Below are 24,339 nucleotides of genomic sequence, written 5' to 3'. Positions count from 1 at the left end.
AAGAGTCCTGGAAGTGTTTCTAGTAATTCAACCTGTCTTAACTTATTTTTTACTTACAAAAATCTGAGGAAAAACTATGTGGTCCCATCAGTCCTATTAGCATCCTGGCTACACTAGCATAATTTAGATATAAGTGTTAACCCAGGTCACTTAGAAGGAGGGCTGTTTTTTATGAGTTCGCATTGCCATTTGCACATTTAACCAAATACGAACATCCAGTAGTTATTTACAGTGCAAAGGCAGGCTTGCATTATGATATGGAGAATAAATCTGAATGGTTTGAACTGAATAAAGACTGCCACCAACAATGAAGTCATATAATTTATTTAATGAACAGGAGGAGTTACTTTTACTTTATCTTCCCCCCATTTCCCCCCTTTCTTTTATGGAAAGAATTTTGCAAACACATGTAATTGAATATAGAAGCTTTTTTTTTATATGAAAGTCTATCTCTATGTGTTTTTTTTTAAGTACTCCAGCTAGCTTTAAACTTCTTTTGTTAAAGTAGAGCCTTCTTTAAAGTGGAGAATAAAGGTTGTGACTAATAACAGTTTATCATTATTTTTTTTTTTTGGCCACACCGCGAGGCATGCAAGATCTTAGTCCCCCATCCAGTGATCGAATCTAACCTAGGCCCCCTGCAGTGGAAGCGCGGAGTCTTAACCACTGGACCACCAGGGAAGTCCCCCAACAGTTAATTTTGATCGTGAAGAGTTGAAGAGTTGGTGAAAGGGAGTGTTAAATTGTAGCTCCCAGTTTCAAAAAGAGAAATCTCCTTCCGGTAATTCCTGGCCTATAGAAAATTGTTTTCTTCATAGTGTACTTGTAAAAGTATGACCGGGTAGGTGATCCCTACGTGATAGGCATATTATTACGATGTTAATGACACTTTGGTAGCGCTTTTTACCTGAAGTGCATTTTGGGGTGTGTTCTGTCCCGTGAAAGGTTGGGTGGGGAAGGTAGGGACCCGTAAGGATGTTGCGGTTTGCATCTGCTGGAGTGGTGGCTCCAGGGCTTGGCTGGAACCAGGCTGGGAACGGGTGCTGTGGGCTTTTGGTTCCGTTTTGTTCCACTCAGGTGTGTGTTACCCTCGGAGCTTTGTCTTGAAGACCGAAAGTAGTGGCTGCCTTTCATCGGTGCTGACCCGAAGCCCGGGGTTTTAGCTGTTGCTGACATCCATAGTTCAGGGGGGGGGTTTACCCTCTCTTCATTAGTGCAGAGATGACTGGAGTCTGAAAGACTCCTGACTGGAAGAAAGCCAGTGCTCCTTCCAGGACTCGGCTTCCTAGAGACGCGGTGGCGTAGGGAGATGTACGGGGAATGTTTTTGTGGATTTTTCTGAAGACTTCATTTCCCTAAAAAGAGAAGAAATGTAGTAGATTGATGATTAAAAAGTATTCATTTCTGGCTTAGACCCCAAAATGGTTAATAAATTGATTAATAAATTAATAGGAAACATTTACCGTGACACGGCACCGTCTCGGAGCACTGGGCCAGGAGTCCATCAGCCTGGGTTCTTGTGCAGTGTCCTGTGCTGTCACGCCGTAGGTGGGCCCGCCACCCTCTGTAGGACACAGCGGTCCGCAGCAAGATGCGTTTCGAAGTGAGGTGTGTCATAGGGAGTGGAATTCATGTACGGGAAAGGGAAAGCAGTCATTACTCCTTTTTAAAAAGTAAAGACAGATGGAAATTTCGTCTCTCCACATCGTGGAGTATCAGGCTGGGAACGGCGGGAGAGACTTAGTCCAGCGCCTCTGTCATGAGTGAGGAAACCAAAACCGCAGGATTTTAAGACCCAGTTAGGAAAAGGATGTTTTAAGAAGGATTCGGAAACCTAAGAACTAATTTCTCCGTTGAATTCCTTGGTGTCCATTAAATAGGAGTGTTTGTTTTCATTTACTTCATAGCAATTATTTCTTTTGAATTAGTGTTAGCCTTAAAAAGCATGAAATCTTAAATCCTTTAGGCATTACTGACTTAGTTCTTTTCACTTCCTTCTCTTTTTTTCTGGAAATGTCAAGGGGAGCCCCAGTTTTACCTTGTGTACAAGGATTACATGGGGTTCAACCCTCCTTTCAAATTCCCACCAATGTTGTGGATGGAAGAGAAGACTCGAGACTCTCACCACACTCTTAGCCTTGTGCAGGGCAGGGAGTGGACGCGAAGAAGTCACGGCCTCAGAGGAGGACAGAAGGGCGGGTGGACGTCAAGGCGGCTGGAGGAAGTACCAGGGATGGGAAAGCGGAGAGTTAGAGCCACCGCTGGAGGACCGGGAGGGCGTGTATGACAGCGATTGGCCAAAGTAATGTGGTGTTAGGAGTCTGTTTGGATTTTAAAAGGAAAAGAAGAGGACAGATAAAGAGAGCCAGGAACCCGTAACACGTCATCTGGCCAAAGAAAATGACTGGCTTCGCTTGCTAGCTTGAGAGGAGGCTTGCCCTGTGGCTGGAGGACGTTGGGAGGGGACACAGAGGGAGGGGCTGACCAAGGGCTGGGGAGCCCGCAGCCTCCCCCCGCCCGTTTCCAGGTGCCTGTTCACCAGTGTGCGGACACATACCCATCTACCTCGGAGAGGTGGTAGGAGTCTTAAGGTAATTGAATGTGCATCTGTGTGTATTTCATTAAATGAGGCACATTGCTCACCTAGTTCACAATGCAATGACACAAATCACTCGTACTTTGAAATACATTCATCTTTCAATAGAAGCATACGCAGAATAGTGCTAAATGACATTTTGAACATCTCTAGAAATTTGATAAACTCTCAGAAGTTAACCAAAGAAATGTCCACAGGGCGCTGTAATGTGTATCAGTATGGCTTGCAGCACAGGAACTCGAGAGTCGGGCGCAGCTTTCTGTGCTGGTATTTCAGTTCCCTGAATGTGTTAATAGGCAGCACAGTATTGGTCTGTTGTGGTTTTTTGTTGTTGTTTTTGCGGTACGCGGGCCTCACTGCCGTGGCCTCTCCCACTACGGAGCGCACAGGCCCAGCGGCCATGGCTCACGGGCCCAGCCGCTCCACGGCATGTAGGATCCTCCCGGACCGGGGCACGAACCCGCGTCCCCTGCATCGGCAGGCGGATTCTCAACCACTGCGCCACCAGGGAAGCCCCTGTTGTGTATTAACCAGTAACTTTTAGCATCATTAGGAAACTGGTTCAGACTTTACCGAAAGTGGTATTACCTGATAAACATGCAGATTGTGTTCGTATATAAGCCTCTACTATAGCAGGATTAGTACCCTCTTTGTTAGGAATCAACTATTAAGTGTCTTTCTCTCCTCCTTTAAACAATTTTTTTAAAAAGTTTCTGCAGAAATAGAATTATTGTTATTTGGAAAATATAATTTATAAAGAGGCAGGAAAGTTTAAATTGTTTGGCAGTTTATAAAACAATGTCATGTGTTCTTTATAATGGAAATAGACATCCTCAGACTTCATATGATCATCTTATTTATGGGCAATAGTGTTAAAAAACTAATCCAAAATGTAGTCTCTGGCTGATATTAATAATGACTTGCATAAATCACTGTCCTCAAAGGAAGTTAGAATTTTACAGAGCAGTAGAGGACACCTCTTTTGCATACCCATGTCTAAGGATTATGTCATCGAGTGTGCATTCCAGAGCCCCAGGCGGCTCCTGCTGCATTGCAGTGTTATTCCGAGTGCGGGCTGGGCTGGGCTGGGCTGGGCGTTCACAGCGGTCCCGAGACAGCCCAGCCGTGACTCATCGCCGGGCCTGCCACCAGGTTCCTTTAACCCTGTTTGCGTTAGCGTGTGCTGGGGATGTGGTTAGATGTTGTGTCCAGTCGACATGTTTTCTGTATGATTTTATTTGTATAGAGGATGCCGCTCTGTCTGGGAGGAAGATATGATTCAAAGTTACACCATATTTTTACTTAGCAATTTCCTTTGGTGATTATAGAATGTTACTTTTATTGTCTATTTATTGTTTGGGTGTTATCTTAATGACATATATTTTATATAAATCATAGAACAGCATTATTGAAAGTTCCAAAAATCAAGGGAAAAAATATTTCATAATCCCACCACCCTGACAGCTATTTTAGTTTGGGGGTGTTTCCTTATACTCTGTCTTTGTGTTTTACAGATTGCAATTATATATTTGATTGGTTTCAGGCAGTATGATTTATCTTATCTCGTGGTAGGTCCACATTTCAGTAGTTAGAAAACTCGGTTGGTTGGTTTGGGGTTTTTTTTTTGAGGTAGTTAGTAATTTTAAAAAACAGCTAGGAAGTCACTGGCCTACGAAAATGTTCCACCACTCACTCCTCCTCTCCTTCCTAAAATTATACTAAAAACAACATTTTGGAAGAGTTATTGTCTTGATAAATATATATTTTTATATATAAGTAAATATGCTAATATTTTATATTCTTTTAGTGTGAATTTTGTATTTGTCTCATCTTCAAATGAAAGAAGCAAAGAGCTTTTGCTCATAGTTTTTAGCATTTATAGAAACCTTATAGACCACCTAATTTAATGTCCCACCCCCTCCTCTGTTGCTCCTTTCACGTTTTATGAATTTGAAGCCGAGAGGAAGAAAAATGACTTTCCCAAGATCACTTAGTTAAGTCTACTGCCTTTGTTATTACACCATGACTTAGAAATGAAGGCTAATCGTACATATCAAGTTAGATTAATCCTTCGATATCAATTTCCGCTAATGCAGTTATTCCATACAGTACGTCGTACCAAAGATAATTCAACTAGAGGGTGTATGCATCTAGCTGATTAGTGCTAGATCTAGAGGTTTGTATTACTTCCCATTTTTATGATTTTTAAATTTTTCAATTTTCATTTTTAACTATCTAGAAATTTTATTCACATGCATCTTGAGTTATCTTAGTATTAAATTCCAGTAAACTTTTTCAAATTACCGCCGTATTCATAAATTGACCCCAGAGCAGGCTCTGAAAGCTCTGTAAGAGCAGAGGGGACAGCCAGGTGAATGCCTCCTTGGTGACCTGGGGATGTTTCTTGATAGCAGTTTTCTTGATTGGGGTTTCCCTGTAGGGGCCTTAAAGAGGGAAGAGGGCAGGCTGTGTACTGGTGAGGAGCCAGGGTTTGGAATCAGACTTCTGAAGTTTCACTCTGTCCCTTTCCAGTCACATGTCTGAGGGCAATTTACTTAAATTCCTTGCTTGGAAAATAAGAATAAGAATAGTCACGCGAAGCCCCACAGTGTTGTGTGAGGGGTAGATGTGTGATGCACATTACAGAGTAATGCCTGTCGCATAGAAAGTGCTGAGGAGACACCTGAGCAGAACACCCCGGGGCAGGGGGTGGGAAGCGACCTCTGTGGCTGGAGCACAGGGGATGAGACCGCTGGGATGCGGTGGGGAGAACTTGGCCTTATCGGGGACACCATCTAGCACCGCCCTGGGGCCAGGGCCCACTCTAGGCAGCCGCTCAGTCAGTCGTTGAACCACCCAGGCATGCCAGTGCGTCCCCAGTTTACAGACAAGGAAATGGAGATGCCAAGAAGTGAAGAGCCTTGCCCGAGACCACACAGCAAATAAGTGCCTGAGTCAGCAGTCAGAAAAAATGGGTAGAAGGGAGAATTAGGTAGAGCCAGGTCATGCAGGGGTCTAAACATCAGGCTGGGGGTGGGGTGAGGCTAATCGTGCTCTGAACAGTTGATAAGTTAAAAATTGGAATACTGACATGAATTTGATAGAATATTTATTATGATTTGTAGAGGATGTTGGTGATGAAGGAGAAGAAGAAAAAGAATTTATTTCCTATAACATCAACATAGACATTCATTATGGAGTTAAGTCCAATAGGTGAGTAGTATGAATATACCATTATTTTGGACTATAAACTTGTGAGGATTAAATGTAAATCCTAATCGACTTAGACAAAGGTGCTAAGAAAACACTCAAAAGATTTCTGCTCTTGAATTTAGTTTCGTATCTTTGATTTTATTTATTCAAATTAGGAGGATTTCCAAGTCAGTATAAAATCTAAAATATTTTTATTTTAATTGCCATATCATGGCATCATCCATTCTAGGTTTGAGCCATAACGTACTTAGCATATCTAATAATGCTCTCAGAGTATACCTGAGTTTTCATTATTATAAGTAGTAAACATTCATAGGTACCTGTTTGATTCTTTTTAGCATAAATCCCTAAAGATAGCGTTACCGGTTCAGATGTGATGCATCATTGAGGTCTTTAGTGTGTGTTTCCAGATTTCCCACCTTTTAAAAAGGTCGTGCCAGTTTATACTCCAGTAGACATATTCAAATTCAAATGTGTAAATGTTTATTTTGCATTGGCTTTTTAAAACTTTTTATTTTGAATAATTTTAGGCTTACAAGAGTTGCATGGATAGCATGTAGAACTCCCAGATGTCAGTTAACGTTTGCCATGTTTGCATCATCATTTTTTTCCTAAACCATTTGAGAGTTATAGACAACCTGCCCCTTTATCCCTAAATACTTCGCAGCATTTCCTAAGAACAGAAACATTCTTGTTCGTAGCCTCAGTACAATTTTCAAATTCCAGAAATTTTGGTACAGTATTACTCCAGGTATAGTACATATTCATATTTTCTCAATAATGTCCCCTACAGTATCTCTCCCATGATCCAGAATCCAATTCTGTGTCTGATGACGTTGACATTGTTGGTAAGCGCAGACCAGTAGTTTGATGGGCTGCCCCTCCATTGGATCTGTCTGATGTTTCTCCATGGTTACAGTCAAGTTGCACATTTTCAGCAGGAATACGGCTGTGACTGTGTTCCCTCTCAGCGTGTCACATCAGGAAGCTTCACTGACTCTTTAGAATAATGTGAAGTATTATGGATAAAGTACATATACATAATATGAGAACTGCAGAATTCAAATATTGCTTCTGTTGAAGCTGTTAATTCAACCACCTTTGAGCACCTGTTAGGTATAAGCTACAGCAGTAGGTGTGCAAAGGAATAAAACATAGTTCCTTTTCCCAAGAAGCTTATGGTCTCTTGGGAGAAAGGATGGCAGATACACAGCTAGCTGTAATACTTGGCAAAATCTTAGAGGTGTAGAATACCATGAAACATGAAGACTGGGGAGATTACTTCTGCTTAGGGATGGCCCCATGGGAGAAGTGATGCTGGAGTTGGGTTTGGGGGGGTTACTTGGAATTTCAGCAGATGAATATAGGTTTCTTAAGCAACTACACAAAAGCACATGAAGTTTAGAGAATGGGCCATGTAGTTTAAAGGGTGTCTCAGGTAGGGTAGGGGGGTGCGTAGCAGGAGATGAAACTGGAAGGGTTGGTTTAGGCCAGGCTGTAGGGGCCTGGAGTGTTCTCTCGTCACTTCAACCTGCAGGTGACTTTTGTTTAGCCAAGTTGACATGTGATTCAATGCCATAAATGAATGGGACAAATTATTATGAGATCGGATTTAAGTTAATCGAGGCTTGTAACTTGCAATTGCTAGGGAGGTTAGTTTTCCTGAGGGCCAGGTTATGAACTCAACCCTCATGTGAGATAAACTAACTTGGCCTGCTTTCATGGTCACATGTTATAACCTTAACCTTGATTTGCTAGTTCTCACACAGGTGGGTAAAGAAAGAGAAGCAACGTATTTCACTATTAGAAAAGCAACAATTTAGTCTATTCCTAATATGATTTTAAAATTAAAACATTCAAATGAATTTTTGCATGCAACACGAAGAAGGCTGCAGTTATTAAAACTGAAGAAGAATGAGACTCTTTGTTCTAATTTCCTCTTTTCCACTCTTTCAGCTTGGCATTCATTAAACGAACTCCAGTGATTGATGCAGACAAGCCAGTATCTTCCCAGCTCCGAGTCCTCACACTCAGTGAAGACTCGCCTTACGAAACCCTGCACTCTTTCATTAGCAATGCGGTGGCTCCTTTTTTTAAGTCCTACATCAGAGAGTCTGGCAAGGCAGACAGGTAAAAACCATTTTTCCTTCGTTAGTTTGAATGCCGTATTTTACTTAATGTTCACAACGCACTGTGGAAGATGATGTAAAATTCAGAAACCGGGAGGGAAAAGCTAGTAAACCAAGAGGATGTAAATCTGCTGCATTAATAAAAATGTATATTATTAATATTTGACATAATAGGTATTATTATTATATTATTATTATTATTATATATTATTATTCTATTATTTGAAATAATAGCATCTCTTTGGAGACCAATAGCACACTAAAGTTTGAGGTATTTCCTGTCTTTTTAGGGATGGTGATAAAATGGCTCCTTCGGTTGAAAAAAAGATTGCAGAACTTGAAATGGGGCTCCTGCACCTGCAGCAGAATATTGAGATTCCAGAGATCAGCCTGCCCATTCATCCAATTATTACAAATGTTGCAAAACAGTGTTATGAGCGTGGAGAAAAGCCAAAAGTTACCGACTTTGGAGATAAAGTTGAAGACCCAACTTTTCTCAATCAGTTACAATCTGGAGTTAACCGCTGGATCCGAGAAATTCAAAAAGTAAGAGCACAGTATTGAAAATATCATGGAAAATGCTTTACCCTTTAATATCTTTGAGAAAACTGGCCCGAGTTCTTGTCGGTGAGGTGAATTCTGCGATGACTGTTAGCTGTATTTCCCACTGGTCCTGGGCACGCTCAGGGGAGGGTGAACGTCGGCCCAGGTGGAGTGGGGTGGTTCGGGTACTGTGTGACATGGTTCAAATACCGTCCCTGAGAGAGCGCTAATCTCATCTCCGCTGTCTCAGACCTCTGGTTTCTTTTTCTTTCTTTTTTTTTTTGGTCGCACTTTGTGGCATGTAGCATCTTATTAGTTCTCCAACCAGGGATCGAACCCGCACTCCCTGCAGTGGGAACGTGGAGTCTTAACCACTGGACCTCCAGGGAGGTCCAGACCTTTGATTTCAAACTAAACCACTTCTAATACAAGGAAGGAAATCTGCTTGAAATATAAAAACTAAATTATAATGCATGTTCTTGGTTAATGGTACGTTTTTTGCCTTTGTTTAAATGCTGAATATTCTTGAATGTTATTTTATATTTAAGGTGACCAAACTTGATCGAGATCCTGCCTCAGGAACTGCCTTACAGGAAATTAGTTTTTGGCTAAACTTGGAACGTGCGTTATACCGCATCCAGGAGAAACGAGAGAGCCCGGAAGTTCTCCTGACTCTGGATATCTTGAAACACGGCAAGCGTTTCCATGCCACCGTTAGCTTCGACACTGACACAGGTAAAAACTAGAGCTGATAGTCTGATCAATAAGCTGTTGACCTGAGTTTTGTGATGAAAATTAATAGATGCACCATCTTTCCTGACTGTTTACTCCTTGGCAACTTATCTCATCTTTCCCTCAGCTCTAGGTAATGAAAATGATTTTCCCACATACCTCCCTTTCCCTTCCAGGGTTTTAAGAACATAAGCCAGTTTCTAGGCATGAGTACAGGGGACCCTGGGAGCTTCCCTCCTGTTTCTCAGTTAATTGGTTTCTTGAGTAGGCTGTACTTTTTCAATGTAGAGTCAAGTTTGCTTTTGACAGTCCAAGCAGAAACATGGTTTACGTTAAGCAGAAGTTCTTTTCCCACAGGGATGTGGAAGGAGAGCTGGTCAGTACTTTCTCCTCCGCTATTTACCTGCCCCTTTCCTCTGTTCTCTGCCCTCCTCCCTGGTCTGAAAAGTGATCAAGATAAAGTTATTTTCTGAACGGGCAGCAGGGGGAGTGATGTTGAATGAGCGTGTACCAGGCACACAAGCGTGGCATGACCGGCCATGGGCGGATGTTGCTCTACCACTCTGTGCCCACCAGAGACGTGTTAGAGCAGGTCATCAGGGCTGCAGTAGTGGTCATGTTCTTTTCCTTCCCTCCGGAAGAGGTTGTGCTGCCCACATTTTAAATGTTAGAGGGAATTCTGGGTGGAAACCTTCCAGTTATTTTGATCATACTACATACGTTCACTAGGATATGGGCGCTCACTAGTACTGAAATGTATACCTTGAATTTTTTAATAACTCTGAAACCTTTATTTCTTTCCTAATACATTTCTTTTGTAAATCTTACACCAGAGGAAGTAAAAAAAAAATAGACCAGGAGCCAGGTTTTTCTGTGATTCCATGTCCATAATACATTCCCCTAACTTGAGCCATGGGTATAAAATTTAAATTTTACTGTTCTTAAGGATGATAAAATTCTAGTTTTTTAAAACTAAAGTGGTGGGAGACGCAAGAGGGAGGAGATATGGGCATATGTGTATATGTATAGCTGATTCACGTTGTTATAAAGCAGAAACTAACACACCATTGTAAAGCAATTATACTCCAATAAAGATGTTAAAAAAAACTAAAGTGGTATTACTAGAATGTTTAGATAATATAGAAAGCAAAAAAAGATGAAATCTTTGGGGCTACCACTCATAGCCTTGGGAGTGCATATGAGTTGACTGATATTCTTAAAAAAGCAAAAATGAGACCACACTGGGATGATCTCGTTAATACATTCTTTTCTTTCAAATAGCACAAGTTCTGTGTCACTAAATCTTTTGCAACATCAAAATGTTCTGTTGTGAGGATACACTTTAGTTTACTTAACCAGTATTTAAACCTAAAAGAAATATCTTTTTGCTTTTTTTTTTCATTGCGGCATGACTGACATATAACAGCATTATAGTTGTATCACTTCATGTGAAAACCATTAACTGTTTCTCTGTTAATCTAGGTCTGAAACAGGCTTTGGAAACGGTGAATGACTACAATCCTCTGATGAAAGATTTTCCCCTGAATGACCTGCTGTCTGCCACCGAGCTGGACAAGATAAGGCAGGCACTGGTTGCAATTTTCACCCATCTGAGAAAGATCCGAAACACAAAGTACCCCATCCAGAGGGCACTGCGTTTGGTGGAGGCGATTTCAAGAGACTTGAGTTCTCAGTTACTGAAAGTGCTGGGCACTCGAAAACTGATGCACGTTGCTTACGAAGAGTTTGAAAAAGTGAGTCGCAGTGTATCAGCAGACCAGCCTGAGGGCACTGGGGTGAAAATGTGCTTTAGTAATAAACTTCCTTTCTTAATTGATACGCCAGGTTATGGTCGCATGCTTTGAAGTCTTTCAGACTTGGGATGATGAGTACGAGAAACTCCAGGTGTTGTTGCGAGACATTGTCAAAAGGAAAAGGGAAGAAAACCTGAAGATGGTGTGGCGGATCAACCCCGCTCACAGGAAGCTGCAGGCTCGCCTTGACCAGATGAGGAAGTTCAGACGCCAGCACGAGCAGCTGAGAGCCGTCATTGTCAGGGTCCTGAGGCCACAGGTGGGATTCACGTTCTAAAAACTCGTGTGTGCATTGTTTGGATGACCCTCTTTTTTTTTTTTTTTTTAGATTTAATTACTTATTTCTGTTTTATACTGTGAAGTACTTCTTTAGCTCCGTTTTCACACGTCACCGTAATCTTTAAGATCTAGTGATTCTGACTCATAGTGTTTCAGTTCAAATCTTTAACATTCTCCATTGATTCATCCCTATCCCCAAATTGCGTGGACCCCAGAGCCAGACTTCAGGGGTTTAAATCCTGATCCCACCGTTGAACTAGCCATTTGCCTGGGGCACGTTATTTAACCTTTTCCCCAGACCCCTTATCTCTAAAATGTGGGTAATAATTGCATTTGCCTCAGATTTATTAAAAGAATTAAATGACTCCTTTTCTTTGTTCGTGCTTTTTTATCTCTTCTCAGTTCACCACTCTTCTTCACCAATGCTTTTCTCCCTTTAAAAAACCCAGTCCAGAAATACTTATAGGGGAGAGTTGGTAAATGGATAGATATAGGATAAAGCCAATATAGAGCCAATGTTAATTGGCTGACGTTAATTACAGGCTCTAGGTGGCGGTATATGGATATTCAGTCTAGAATTCCTTCTACCCTCCTGTAGTTTGAAAATTTTGTAATAAGCTGTTAGTTGAGTTGGGGGGGGGGATCCAGTCTAGAAATTACGCCATCTAGAAGGGTTCATTCTCCGATTAGGAGTGCCTGCTATTCAGGGTGGAGCAGGTTGTTAATAACGCATCCTCGGCATCTTGTTACTCAGTGCAGTACCAATTTATATGTACACGTGTGCGTGCGTTGGTTTAAATGTTAACCCTTTATTGTGTCCGTGAGAGACTTGAGACGGGGGCTGATTCGTTCTGGCCTAGGGTGTCTCGACCCTTTTTTGCCATGTCCCTCTTCTCAGATATCATTGTTTTAAAAGACCATTGTCTGCTTTCTTTTTGTTTGTAGACCATATGGTATATGTACCTCCTTTATATTTGTAAACTGTATAATAAACTCACGTGCGCAGGCACACATTCTCAGAACGGTCTCTTGGACTACTTAGTCTGTTCGCATTTAAGATAATTACTGATATGGTTGGATTTAGACCTGCCATTTGCTATTTGTTTTCCATTCGTCTCATTTTTGTTGTTTCTCTGTTCCTGTACTGCCTTCTTTTGTGTTATTTTTAGTATATCATTTTAATTCCTCTATAGACTTGTAGCTGTATTTCTTTGAATTTTCTTTTTTAGTGATTACTCTAGCGATTACTATAGATCTTTAATTTATCAGGATACACTCAATACTGACTGAACCTCATAACCAGTATAGCTCTGTCTCCTCCTGCTTGTCCTATTTATAACCGTGGAAATAACACTGTTCTTCCCGTACATATACATTACATACCTATTACATGTGTTGTAAACCCAGCAATACAGCGTTACAAGTTTTGTTTTAAACAGTCATATATATCCTAGAAAAATCAGGAGAAGAAAAGAAACATAATAATACAATCTTTTACGTTTGTCCCCGATTGATATTTTCCAGTTCTCTTCATTCCTTGCTATGGCCTAAGTTACTCTCCGCTGTCTTATCTCTTTAGCCTAAAGGACTTCCTTTAGTATTTCTTGTTCCATAGGTTTGCTGGCAACAGTTTCCCTCATTTCTGGTTTATTGGGAAAAAATATTTCACTCTCATATTTGGAGGATAGTCTCAGCGGTTGTGGAATTGTTGGTTGGCAGCAAGTTGTAAATCTGCCCAGACTTTCCGTTCTTGCAGGACTGGTCTCTTGTGTGTCCGTGTAATTCAGTGCCTCGGACCTTGTCAGGCTCTCTTTTCCAGAATCTCCCCTTTATGCTTATTGCTGTTGGGCTCCCACCTGCAAAGCTGCGGGTTTTCCTGCCTGCGCTGGCGGATGGGAGCCCCTCCAGGCGGGACAGCCGTCCGCTCGCTGCTCTTACCTGCTCCAAGCACAGCCCAAGGTGCCGGCTGCCACTGCTTGTTTTCCATTGTCCTGAAATGGCTGCGTAATCACTGCGCCCAGTTTTCGCTCCTACACCGTCATCACCCGGAATCCTCAGAATGTTTTTAAATACATAAACGAAAACGCACAGGTTTACAAATAAACAGTTGTCAGCGGTTTTGAAATTGGGATCTAGTCATCTGTGTGCTTCTCCGTGAGCACATAAAAGAGCAAGACCTAGTGGCAGGCCTAATAGCGTAATTTTGAAGTAGTGAACGAAAACAAGGTCTTAGGATGCGTACAGCTGTAATGTGATGAGGAAGGATTTATTGATGACAGAGTCGGAACTGTGAACAACTGTGGCTGTAGCCCACGTTCATGATTGAAGGAAATGCTTAATTTAATTAGGGAGTTAGTGAAAATAATGATTTTCCCCCAACAAATTCACAGACTGTCTGAGTTTCATCCGAGACATCTGTGGACCCCAGATCAAGACCCCTGCCTAGCGTTATAATTCTGTGAGAGTGTGGGCCTGAGATATGCCTGGAAGTCTTAACATTTCCTGAGGCAAAGATCCTATGTGTACTCTGCTGTCTCTCCAGTAGCATGAAGGGAACTGAATGGACTTTTCTCAGTTACTGTAGCACTTTATCTGTCTCTCTGCTGTGGTATGGACCGATGGATTATAATTTAAAGCTTTAAAAAAAAAAAAAAAAAGGAAAAGCATGTTGGATACTAAGTTTGTACGTAGCACTCCTGTGAATTCCTGAGCTTTCCAATGCAATTTTAATCATAGTCTAAACATTGAAGAGGGAAGAACCCCAAACCCAGGTTTTAAGACATGTTCTTTTAGCCTAAGCAATGAAACTACATTGTCAGAAGATCTTTCCAGCACAGAGTTAAAACATAACCATATAGTGTCTTACACGGTCTTGTTGAGTTATAGTTGTGAAATGTTTGACTAAACGTTGAACCTACGTGGTGGACGGGTCATCTTGTGTGGTGTGTGCTGCTTGTGTGCAACAGGACGAGTGTTCACTTGGCAGACCTTTTTTTGCTACGAATCCTCTCCTTCCAGGTCACAGCAGTTGCACAGCAGAACCAAGGAGAGGTGCCCGAACCCCAGGACATGAAAGTAGCCGAGGTTCTCTTTGATGCTGCTGACGCGAATGCCATAGAGGAGGTCAACCTCGCTTACGAGAACGTCAAGGAAGTGGATGGGCTCGACGTCTCCAAAGAGGGCACGGAGGCCTGGGAGGCTGCGATGAAGAGATACGACGAGAGGATCGACAGGGTGGAGACGCGGATCACCGCTCGCCTTCGAGATCAGCTCGGCACGGCCAAGAACGCCAATGAGATGTTCAGGATTTTCTCCCGGTTCAACGCGCTGTTTGTCAGGCCTCACATCCGTGGGGCCATCCGCGAGTACCAGACCCAGCTGATCCAGCGCGTGAAGGACGACATCGAGTCTCTGCACGACAAGTTCAAGGTCCAGTACCCGCAGAGCCAGGCGTGTAAGATGAGCCACGTGCGCGACCTGCCACCGGTGTCGGGGTCCATCATCTGGGCGAAGCAGATCGACCGACAGCTGACGGCCTACATGAAGCGCGTGGAGGACGTGCTGGGCAAGGGCTGGGAGAACCACGTGGAGGGGCAGAAGCTGAAGCAGGACGGAGACAGCTTCCGCATGAAGCTCAATACGCAGGAGATCTTTGACGACTGGGCCCGCAAGGTGCAGCAGCGCAACCTGGGCGTCTCGGGCCGCATCTTCACCATCGAGAGCACACGGGTCCGGGGCCGGTCCGGAAACGTCCTCAAGCTGAAGGTGAACTTCCTCCCCGAGATCATCACACTCTCCAAAGAAGTTCGAAACCTCAAGTGGCTCGGCTTCCGGGTCCCGCTGGCGATTGTGAACAAGGCTCACCAAGCAAACCAGCTCTACCCGTTTGCCATCTCGCTGATCGAGAGCGTTCGGACTTACGAGCGCACGTGTGAGAAGGTGGAGGAGCGCAACACCATCTCCCTGCTGGTCGCGGGCTTGAAAAAGGAGGTGCAGGCTCTGATCGCGGAGGGCATCGCCTTGGTGTGGGAGTCCTACAAGCTCGACCCCTACGTGCAGCGCTTAGCGGAGACTGTCTTCAACTTCCAAGAAAAGGTATGTTCTGCTTTCATCCTCCATGTCCGGAGAATGAGCTAAACCCCGCGATGGCTAGTCAGTTAGTACATTAGCTCCCCCGCAGAGGGCACGCGTGATCCCTGCAGCTTAGGGCCGAGCCTGCTGAGAGGGAGAAAGCAGCCTTGCACTCACCAGGCTGCTGGATGGTGTTGCGGCTTTAGGGAAGCCGTTAAGAGACAGCCCGAGTTCGGGTAGGAACCCGGTAGAGAGGTGAAGGGCACGTGAGGTTTATTAGTGGTAAAGCTGCGTGGAGCACGGGCTCTCGATCCGCAGTCGTGGTGCTTGCGGCCAGCCCGCCCCAGACCTGGACTTCCTCCCCAGACCCTGGCCCTGCGCCTGCCACTGCGGGCAGGACAGAGTCCGCTGGTCTGGTGCGCGACCGGCTCCCAGCGAGGGAAAGTGCTGAGCGGAGCACACTGGTGTCCCCCTCCCAAGCTGACAGTCAGAGGCCCCCCTTCCCGGGAGCAGGAGCGGACAAGGGGGGCAGCTGCTCGTTGCCGTACATTTCCCTTCCTCCACAGAGACACAGGTGTGTTCTCACGCCAGCACGTAGGATTATCTATTTGTGGAAGAACTTCTCTGCCTTGGACGTTTATTGATTGAGAAGAATATACGTCAGATAAAGGAGTAGAGTGAGTGGGTGTTTTAAATACTAAATATACCTTCCTTTAGGTGGATGATCTGCTGATTATTGAGGAAAAAATAGACCTAGAAGTCCGGTCCCTGGAGACTTGCATGTATGATCATAAGACTTTCTCCGAGATCCTGAACAGAGTGCAGAAGGCCGTGGACGACCTCAACCTGCACTCCTACTCCAACCTGCCCATCTGGGTCAACAAGCTGGACATGGAGGTGGGTATGGAGCCCGTTACACACGGTGCTGCCCATTTGTCTGCTGTCTGCGTAGGGGTGGGCCCTGTTCCGTAGCTGATTCGTTTGTCACTGAGAAGCACGTTTCCATAGAAGTTACCAGTGACAGTCCAGTTCTCTTCAGAAATCCCGTGTAGCTAATGGTAGAGCTGAACTGTGGTATTGGCCGTAGTCACCTTCTTCGTAAGTTGGAAGCAGGGAGCTATGGGGGAGGAGAAGGAGTTCTCTCTATTTTCCGGATATTTGTCAACCTCCTACTTGCCCTTCCCTGCTCTGCTGATAATTTAGGTGGTCCTTCCTGGCCCTCTTCTCCTGGCACCCTTCTCTGACCACCGTGTCCCCCTCCACCATCCCACCCAGCATCCAAGAACCTCTTATTCCTGGTGGAGAGGATCTTGGCTCACCCGTGTAGGGGGGTGTGTGTGGGGAGGTGTGTGTGTGTGTGTGTGTGTGTGTGTGTGAGAGAGACGCATACTTACCACCCCATGTCTCTCTCTCGTCGGTGTGTGTCAGACAGTGCAGCTGTGAAGTCTGTAGAAGGAGGATGTTTTATGGCAGAGGTCACTCAGTGGACAGGTGGTAGTTGGTCAGTTCTGAAGTTGTTGTGTGTGGGTCACAGGTTTTCTCCTTTAAAATGGATGCAGAACTTGCAGTGTATCCACCAGTGGGACCCAAACAGTGAAAGTTCACGGGCCCCCCTCCTCTGAATCAACTGCAAGTCCCAGTTTATCTCAAGCCGCCCTCGCGGCATTCCAGGATGGTTGTGTGGCCACGCTAAACAAGACAGACAGACATCCTGGCCATAGGAAATCTACTTGTCTTGTTACGGATCAGAAGAGAATTCTGGCTTTCTTCTTTACTTGTTGAAAGAAAATGGTCACTGTTTGGTGACGGATGTTAACTAGACTTATTGTGGTGATCATTTTGCAATATATACCAATATTGAATCATTATGTCATATATCCAAAACTAATAATAATGTTACGTGTCAATTATGCCTCAATTTTGAAAAGGAAAAGAAAATTGTTGGGCTTCTCTGGTGGCACAGTGGTTGAGAGTCCGCCTGCCGATGCAGGGAACGCGGGTTCGTGCCCCCGTCCGGGAGGATCCCACATGCCGCGGAGCGGCTGGGCCCATGGGCCATGGCTGCTGAGCCTGCGCTTCTGGAGCCTGTGCTCCGCAACGGGAGAGGCCACAGCAGTGAGAGGCCTGCGTACCGCAAAAAAAAAAAAGAAAGAAAGAAAAAGAAAATTGTTTAATCTCTAAATTATAGTTTTCTAGTTTTATCTCTGAGACTACCAGGAAAATGCTTTTGTTTTGTAAATTGTCTGTCATACTGAACAAATATTAAGACCTTCGCTACATCTGCTGCGTTTGTGTTAGTATCTTTAACACTTATACGTGGGGATCCTGCAAGTGGAAAGCACAGTCAGCCTAGTAGGCGGTGATCTGAGGCTGGAAGGTGAGGAAATGAGGCTGAGAAGCAGGGCTGAAGGCTTGTAGTCAGAAACAGTTCGTGCTGGACCTAAAACATCAGCTTTCTGTTAACGTGCTCTGTGAGCTAACTTTTGGAAGAAACACTGTTCTTGGACATGTTTTCTCTGTAGATTGAAAGAATACTGGGCGTCCGCCTGCAAGCTGGCCTGAGAGCTTGGACCCAGGTGCTTCTTGGACAAGCTGAGGATAAAGCAGAGGTTGACATGGATACGGACGCACCTCAAGTTAGTCACAAACCCGGAGGAGAGCCAAAGATCAAGGTCAGTATTTCCCTGGGGAGCCGATTCGATAGGCTGACAGGTGCCACCATGCCCAGCTGACCCAAGTCATTGTCCCAGGGGAGATGTGTGGTGTCACCTGTGGTGTGATGAGAAGGGCTCTTCACCCCTATGGTCTTCCCCCCAGTAACCATGAGGAAAACGTCAGGCAAACCCACGTGGAGGGCCACCCACGGGACACCAGAATGCCAAGGTCCTGAGAGAGAGACGGGAAAAACTGAGAAAATGTCACAAACTGGAAGGGAGTGAGGAGCTGTGACAACTAACTGTGATGTGCATCCTCGTTAGGTCCTGGGAAATCTGACTGAAGTCCGGGTCTCAGTTCATAGTATTATGTCACTGCTCACGTCTTTGTTTTGGTAATTACACCACATTAGAGGAAGCTGGTGAGGGTGTGTGGAAACTCTTCATACTTGCCTTAGAACTCTCCTGTAAGTCTAAAATAGTTTCAGAGACAGAAGTTTATTTAAATAGAAAATAATATTTAGAAATAAATGTATGCTTGGGAAAAAAAAAAATCTCTGCTTCCCAAGCATATATGATATGTAAGAGATCATTTCCAGAACTGAACATGATAATCTGCTACAAGCGGATGTTCAGACTATGACCCTAAAATGTCACTGTTTTCACAAAAATCTGCATCAAATTCTTGTGGGAGAACGCAGTAGCATGCCGGTCAGCACACTGGCCAGCGGTCTTTGTCTCCAAGCCAGCTATTTCCCATTCGTGTGAAGGAGTGGTCAACTGGGGCCTAGCAAGCTTTCCAGAAAGTTCTGTTCAGACTCTGCAAGTAGGTCCCTGCCTCCTGTCATGAGTGGTAGTTATAAAGCTGTCCACCTTACACTAATTCATTAAGCCATGTGTTCGTTTTATGTAGTTTACAGTATGTGTGTTATATTTACCAATAAAAAGGTCTCACAAAACAGAAGCCTGGAAGAACTGGGCAAGTAAAAACTTTGATCTGGGAGAAACAATTGGCTTTTTTTTTCCTACGCAGACTTTATACCTTTTCTTTTTTTTCCCGCTCTTATGCTTGAAAAACGTTTTCACTTTGGAATGTGACAGATATTCATCCCCAGAGTGTACTTTTTAAAATACTGAGATGCAGAGAAGCCAGTGAGTGTGTCTGAGTGGATACAGCATCTAGTGGAGACTGAGCTGGAATTCTCCATTAGCTTAAAGCTCTGGCAGGTGGCACAGACTGACCCCGACTTGTAAACACACATCAGTAAAATCGGCCTCGTGTCACTGGTTTCTCAGGTCGCGAGGTCCTCGTGTCCAGATACCATCAGGCACGTCGTATCCGATGGTGCCTCACTGAGCACCTGTTGTGTGGGTGACACCCAGGCACTGGGGACCCAGGAGGGACCCAAGCGGGGCCTCTGCCCTCTGACCTCCTCTTCCTTTGGGGCGGGCACAGACCACAAACATGAAGTCAGGGAAGACCGGGTCTGTTAATAAAGTAACAGACTTTGTGGTTCAGACGGACGTAGTTTAATAATTAGAGAGAGAAAAGCCATTTTACTGAAATAGACTGCTGAGTAAAAATGACATCTTCGTTTCATAGAATGTCGTTCATGAGCTGAGAATAACCAACCAGGTCATCTATTTGAACCCGCCAATCGAGGAGTGCAGGTACAAGCTGTACCAGGAGATGTTCGCCTGGAAGATGGTGGTGCTGTCTCTCCCCAGGATCCAGAGTCAGAGGTACCAGGTGAGCGCCACGCCTCCCTCTCACTCTGGGACCCCACCTCTACGCGCCTCTTTATAGAGCTCTTGACGCGTCTTTTCAAACTCCAGCCCTCAGCTCGGCACTCTGAGGGAAAGCCGGAGGAAGCTTTGTGTGACCTGACGTTTTTCCCAGTAGTTACTTTTTCACACAGTTGGGTTTGGAGCTCTGGTGTCAGTGGTCTCTTAGAAATTCCCTCCGTGAACTTCTTTGGGAATTTTAATTCCTGCTTTTCCCTGCCCACCCTCCCACTTGCGTTTTATTATGGGAATTTGCAAACATACACAAAAGCAGAGGGAATCATATGAGCTCACACCGCTCCGCTTTGTTTATCAACATGTGGCCAATTTTGTTTCATTATATTCCTTTCCCCACACCCCGGCAGCAGATTATTTTAAAGCAAATCCCAGATATAGTACGCTCTTATTAGGACACTCCTAGAGCAAAAGGAAAACTCAAGAGACGTTGCATTTAGTCCCTGGTCTCTAGGCAATAGTACTTCTAAATAGGACCAGTGCTTTTCAAATAAACATATTCCACAACCTCTGCTGTAACCGACTTTTCTAGAAAACAGTGATCCTATCCGGAAGCATGTCTCTTTTCTTAACTGTGAACGTAAGCTCAGTTCTCTTTTCCCTGCCCCCTCCTTGCCACACTCTTTTTGCCGGCTCTCCTGGCGTTCCTCCGCCTCGCTGGCCCATCGGCTTCACTGGCTCTACATGTTCAGTGCCGTCTCCACCCCACTCTCTCTGTGTCTCATCCAGCCTGTTGGCTTTAAATACCAGCCGGATGCGGACAACTCCGTGTTCCTGTCTCCAGCCAGGCCTTTTCCTGAACTCCGGACTGCCTGTCCCTTTGCCTCCTTGGTGTCTCCATGTGACCCCCTGATGGACGTGTCAAACTGTACTTGTCTGTCAGTCCCCTCCCGCAGATTTGCTCCGCCCCTAGTCTTTTCTTTCCCATCCTCCAACCTGCTCCTGGACGCCCACTGTCGCTATCTTCAAAATTAACCCTAATCAGGGCTTCCCTGGTGGTGCAGTGGTTGAGAGTCTGCCTGCCAACGCAGGGGACATGGGTTCGATCCCTGGTTGGAGAAGATCCCACATGCCACGGAGCAGCTAAGCCCGTGAGCCGCAACTACTGAGCCTGCGCTCTAGAGCCCGCGAGCCCCAACTACTGAGCCCGTGTGCCACAACTACTGAAGCCCGTGCGCCTAGAGCCCGTGCTTCACAACAAGAGAAGCCACCGCAATGAGAAGCCCACACACCGCAACGAAGAGTAGCCCCTGCTCGCTGCAACTAGAGAAAGCCCCCGAGCAGCAACAAAGACCTGACGCAGCCAAAAATAAATTAATTAATTAATTAATTTTAAAATTAAAAAAAAATTAACCCTAATCTGTTTCTTACCACATCCAGCGCTACCACTGTCCAAGGTACCATAATCCCTCAGTCGGATTATTTAAGCCCCCTCCTGACTGGTCTCTCCGTGTCTGCTTTTGCCCCCTACAATCTGTTGTCAACACAGCAGGCAGAGTGCGTCTTAAAACTGTGTGTTAGCCCTGGCGCTTCTCTTTTTGGAGCCCGTTAACGGCTTCCTGTGTCACCCACCACGGTGCCTTGCTGGGCCCCCCGTGACCCCGCCTCCCTGATCTGCTTCTCCCCTCGCGGCTCTGCCACAGCCGTGCTGGGTCCTTGCTCAGCCTCACACGTGCCAGGTGGACTCTCGCCCCTGAGCCTTTGTACTTGCTGACCCCCTCTCTCAGAAGCCCTGGGAGCAGATACTCACAAGGCTCCCTCCCTCCACCTCCAGGTCTCTGCCCGTGCGTTACCCCTTGGCGAGGCCTTCCCTGACTCCACTGCTCAAAATACGTCCTTCCTGCACCCGCGTCCCCTCGCCCCCTCTTCGCTGCTTGCTCCATGTGACATGCTGTGTATTTTGCTTTTCCCTTAGCTGTCGCTCTCCTCCCACAGAATGTACATCTATGTGAGCAGAGGTTTCTGTCTGTTTGTTGTACCTGCAACAGTGCCTGGCACGTGACAGCCCACAAATGGTTGAAACAAACGAATGACTGTGTCACGGGTTCCAGCATCCACGCTGGTGTCAACACTTGGTCGTGGTCATCTCACGCTCTCTTAGGTGCCACCTTCAGTCCTGCCTTCTCGGATGAGAGGCTCAGGTCTTGCAGGGCCCGCTCTGGGGCGCCGTGCTCTCTGCTCCTGGGGCTCACCTGCTCTCTGTTTGGCCTTGTGCGAATAGTGACGCCACGTGTGGCTTGCGGTTGATGTTCCTTTCATTGGTTTGAGGGGTTAGATTATACGTAGGCTTCTGGTTACCTGTGACTGGGATAAGTGAATGTTATCCCTTAAACACAGTTTCTTTCGGTTTATTTTAATTAAGTGAAAGTGACTCCGAGATTCACATTTTTGTGCGCGCTACCTGCGTTCATTTCCGGCTTTGTTTGGTTAGGTGGGTGTCCACTATGAACTGACCGAAGAGGAGAAATTCTACCGGAATGCTCTAACAAGGATGCCAGATGGCCCCGTTGCCCTGGAGGAATCCTACTCTGCAGTCATGGGCATCGTAACTGAAGTCGAGCAGTATGTCAAGGTGAGAAGCTAATTTCATTCAAATATGTTGTCTTACACACTTAGGAGTATGAGATTTAACGAATATGGAGCTAAAAGGTCTTGACTATATGTAATGTGAACGATGAGGTAATGTTTGCTGTCTTAAAACAAGGAGTGAACAATAGGGCAAACCTTGTGGGATATTAATCATTTTGGAGAACAGGAAACTATTCTCTTTTGATAGGAAAATTCTGAGAATTTGAAGTGAGAGCTCTCCTAATGGCGATGAAGGAACATGAGACTTTTAACAGAATATGAAAATATATGTTAATATTTTACAAAATGAAAAGTCAAACTGTAGTGTTTTAACTGTGTTCTTCACTTGCAGGTTTGGCTTCAGTATCAGTGTTTGTGGGACATGCAAGCTGAGAACATCTATAACAGACTCGGGGAAGATCTCAACAAGTGGCAGGCTCTCTTGGTGCAGATAAGGAAGGCCCGAGGAACCTTTGACAATGCAGAGACCAAGAAAGAGTTCGGACCAGTAGTCATAGATTACGGCAAGGTGAGCTCTGCTGTCTCATTGAAAGGTGTCCGGGGAGCCGGGACGGCAACGTCTGACTAAAATGAAGTTGAAGCCTAAACACTCCAGCGTGAGGGACTTGCTGATCCGTTGTCGTGTGCTCCTTCACCTGCAGGTCCAATCAAAGGTGAACCTGAAATACGACTCTTGGCATAAGGAGGTCCTCAGCAAATTTGGGCAGATGCTCGGCTCCAACATGACGGAGTTCCATTCCCAGATCTCCAAGGTGAGGAGGCAGGATCCTGCCGGTGTGGTGAACCCCCTGGTGCCCCTCGGCTCTCTGTTAAACGCTCTGCTCTCTCCGGACAGTCTCGCCAGGAGCTGGAACAACACTCGGTGGACACGGCCAGCACCTCCGACGCCGTGACCTTCATCACCTACGTGCAGTCTCTGAAACGGAAGATCAAGCAGTTTGAAAAGCAAGTAGAGGTGAGCTCTGTCCCTCACTGTGTCTCGGGGGGGTCTACAGGGCGTCTCTGTCGTGCCCCTGCCGTGCTTGTAAGGGTGGACTGGTGATTCTTAGGCATCTCAGGGTTTGAGAACCATAGGCTCCTGTCTTTTAAAATCCTTTGCGGTAGCTGTGGACCTTCAAGTCCTCAAACCCGAATTCCCTTCTCATGATTTGGAAGGAGGGTGTGACGCCCGGCTCTAGCACGCTTAGGCCCTGCTCAGGGCCACCCGGCGCAGCCAGGAGCCGTCGGTGGGGGAGCCCGTATGTTCCGTAGCCGCGGGGCGCCTCCCCGTTGGTGGGAATCTGACAGCAGTCTCTGCTGCCCTTGTGAAGGAAAGTGCTGTTTATTCTGTAACCCCCAAAGCTCTACCGCAACGGCCAGCGCTTGCTGGAGAAGCAGAGGTTCCAGTTCCCGCCTTCCTGGCTTTACATTGACAACATCGAGGGAGAGTGGGGGGCCTTCAACGACATCATGCGGCGGAAGGACTCTGCCATCCAGCAGCAGGTGGCGAACCTGCAGATGAAGATCGTCCAGGAGGACCGGGCTGTGGAGAGCCGCACCACCGACCTGCTGACCGACTGGGAGAAGACCAAGCCTGTCACGGTGAGTCTCGCCCCTGGCGCCGCAGCTTCTCCCGAGCCGGCAGCAGGTGACCTGGCGTCTCTGCTTTCACACTTAAAAGGCCCTGCCCTGGCTTAGCTTTCCAGAATGAAGACTTTTCCCTGTAATTAAAAGGAGCAGTACTTGCAGGTAGTGGATCTGAAAACACGAAAGCCGACTTAGACCTCCTCATGGCACTCACTTAAGTCAGGGAATTGTCTTAAAGACTAACGTTTTTCTGTGTGTAAGTTATCCTCTCACTTAGGCATAGTCAGAAGGGAGAGTCTCCTTTCTCATGGACACAGGCCACAGGCCAGGCATCCCGCTGCCGCCACTGCTAG

The 24,339-nt window shown here is 45.7% G+C and overlaps 1 protein-coding gene across 1 annotated transcript in view; it reads left to right on the top strand.

Moving 5' to 3' along the window:
• DYNC1H1 (dynein cytoplasmic 1 heavy chain 1) overlaps positions 1 to 24,339 on the top strand; it is a 67,520-nt gene that overhangs the window by 2,551 nt on the left and 40,630 nt on the right. Inside the window, exons 2-16 of the mRNA XM_067027727.1 lie at positions 5,722 to 5,809; positions 7,766 to 7,939; positions 8,229 to 8,484; positions 9,030 to 9,216; positions 10,696 to 10,967; positions 11,059 to 11,286; positions 14,325 to 15,401; positions 16,095 to 16,274; positions 17,900 to 18,049; positions 19,635 to 19,781; positions 22,263 to 22,403; positions 22,752 to 22,928; positions 23,062 to 23,172; positions 23,256 to 23,375; positions 23,762 to 24,001. Of these exons, the coding sequence (XP_066883828.1) occupies positions 5,722 to 5,809; positions 7,766 to 7,939; positions 8,229 to 8,484; positions 9,030 to 9,216; positions 10,696 to 10,967; positions 11,059 to 11,286; positions 14,325 to 15,401; positions 16,095 to 16,274; positions 17,900 to 18,049; positions 19,635 to 19,781; positions 22,263 to 22,403; positions 22,752 to 22,928; positions 23,062 to 23,172; positions 23,256 to 23,375; positions 23,762 to 24,001 (3,548 nt within the window). The remainder of the gene's footprint in view (positions 1 to 5,721; positions 5,810 to 7,765; positions 7,940 to 8,228; positions 8,485 to 9,029; positions 9,217 to 10,695; positions 10,968 to 11,058; positions 11,287 to 14,324; positions 15,402 to 16,094; positions 16,275 to 17,899; positions 18,050 to 19,634; positions 19,782 to 22,262; positions 22,404 to 22,751; positions 22,929 to 23,061; positions 23,173 to 23,255; positions 23,376 to 23,761; positions 24,002 to 24,339) is intronic.

Source organism: Kogia breviceps, chromosome 3 (genome assembly GCF_026419965.1).
Source record: "Kogia breviceps isolate mKogBre1 chromosome 3, mKogBre1 haplotype 1, whole genome shotgun sequence".
Lineage (NCBI taxonomy): Eukaryota > Metazoa > Chordata > Mammalia > Artiodactyla > Physeteridae > Kogia > Kogia breviceps.
Note: the sequence above shows the minus strand (reverse complement) of the source record. Positions and strands in the feature narration are given on the sequence as shown.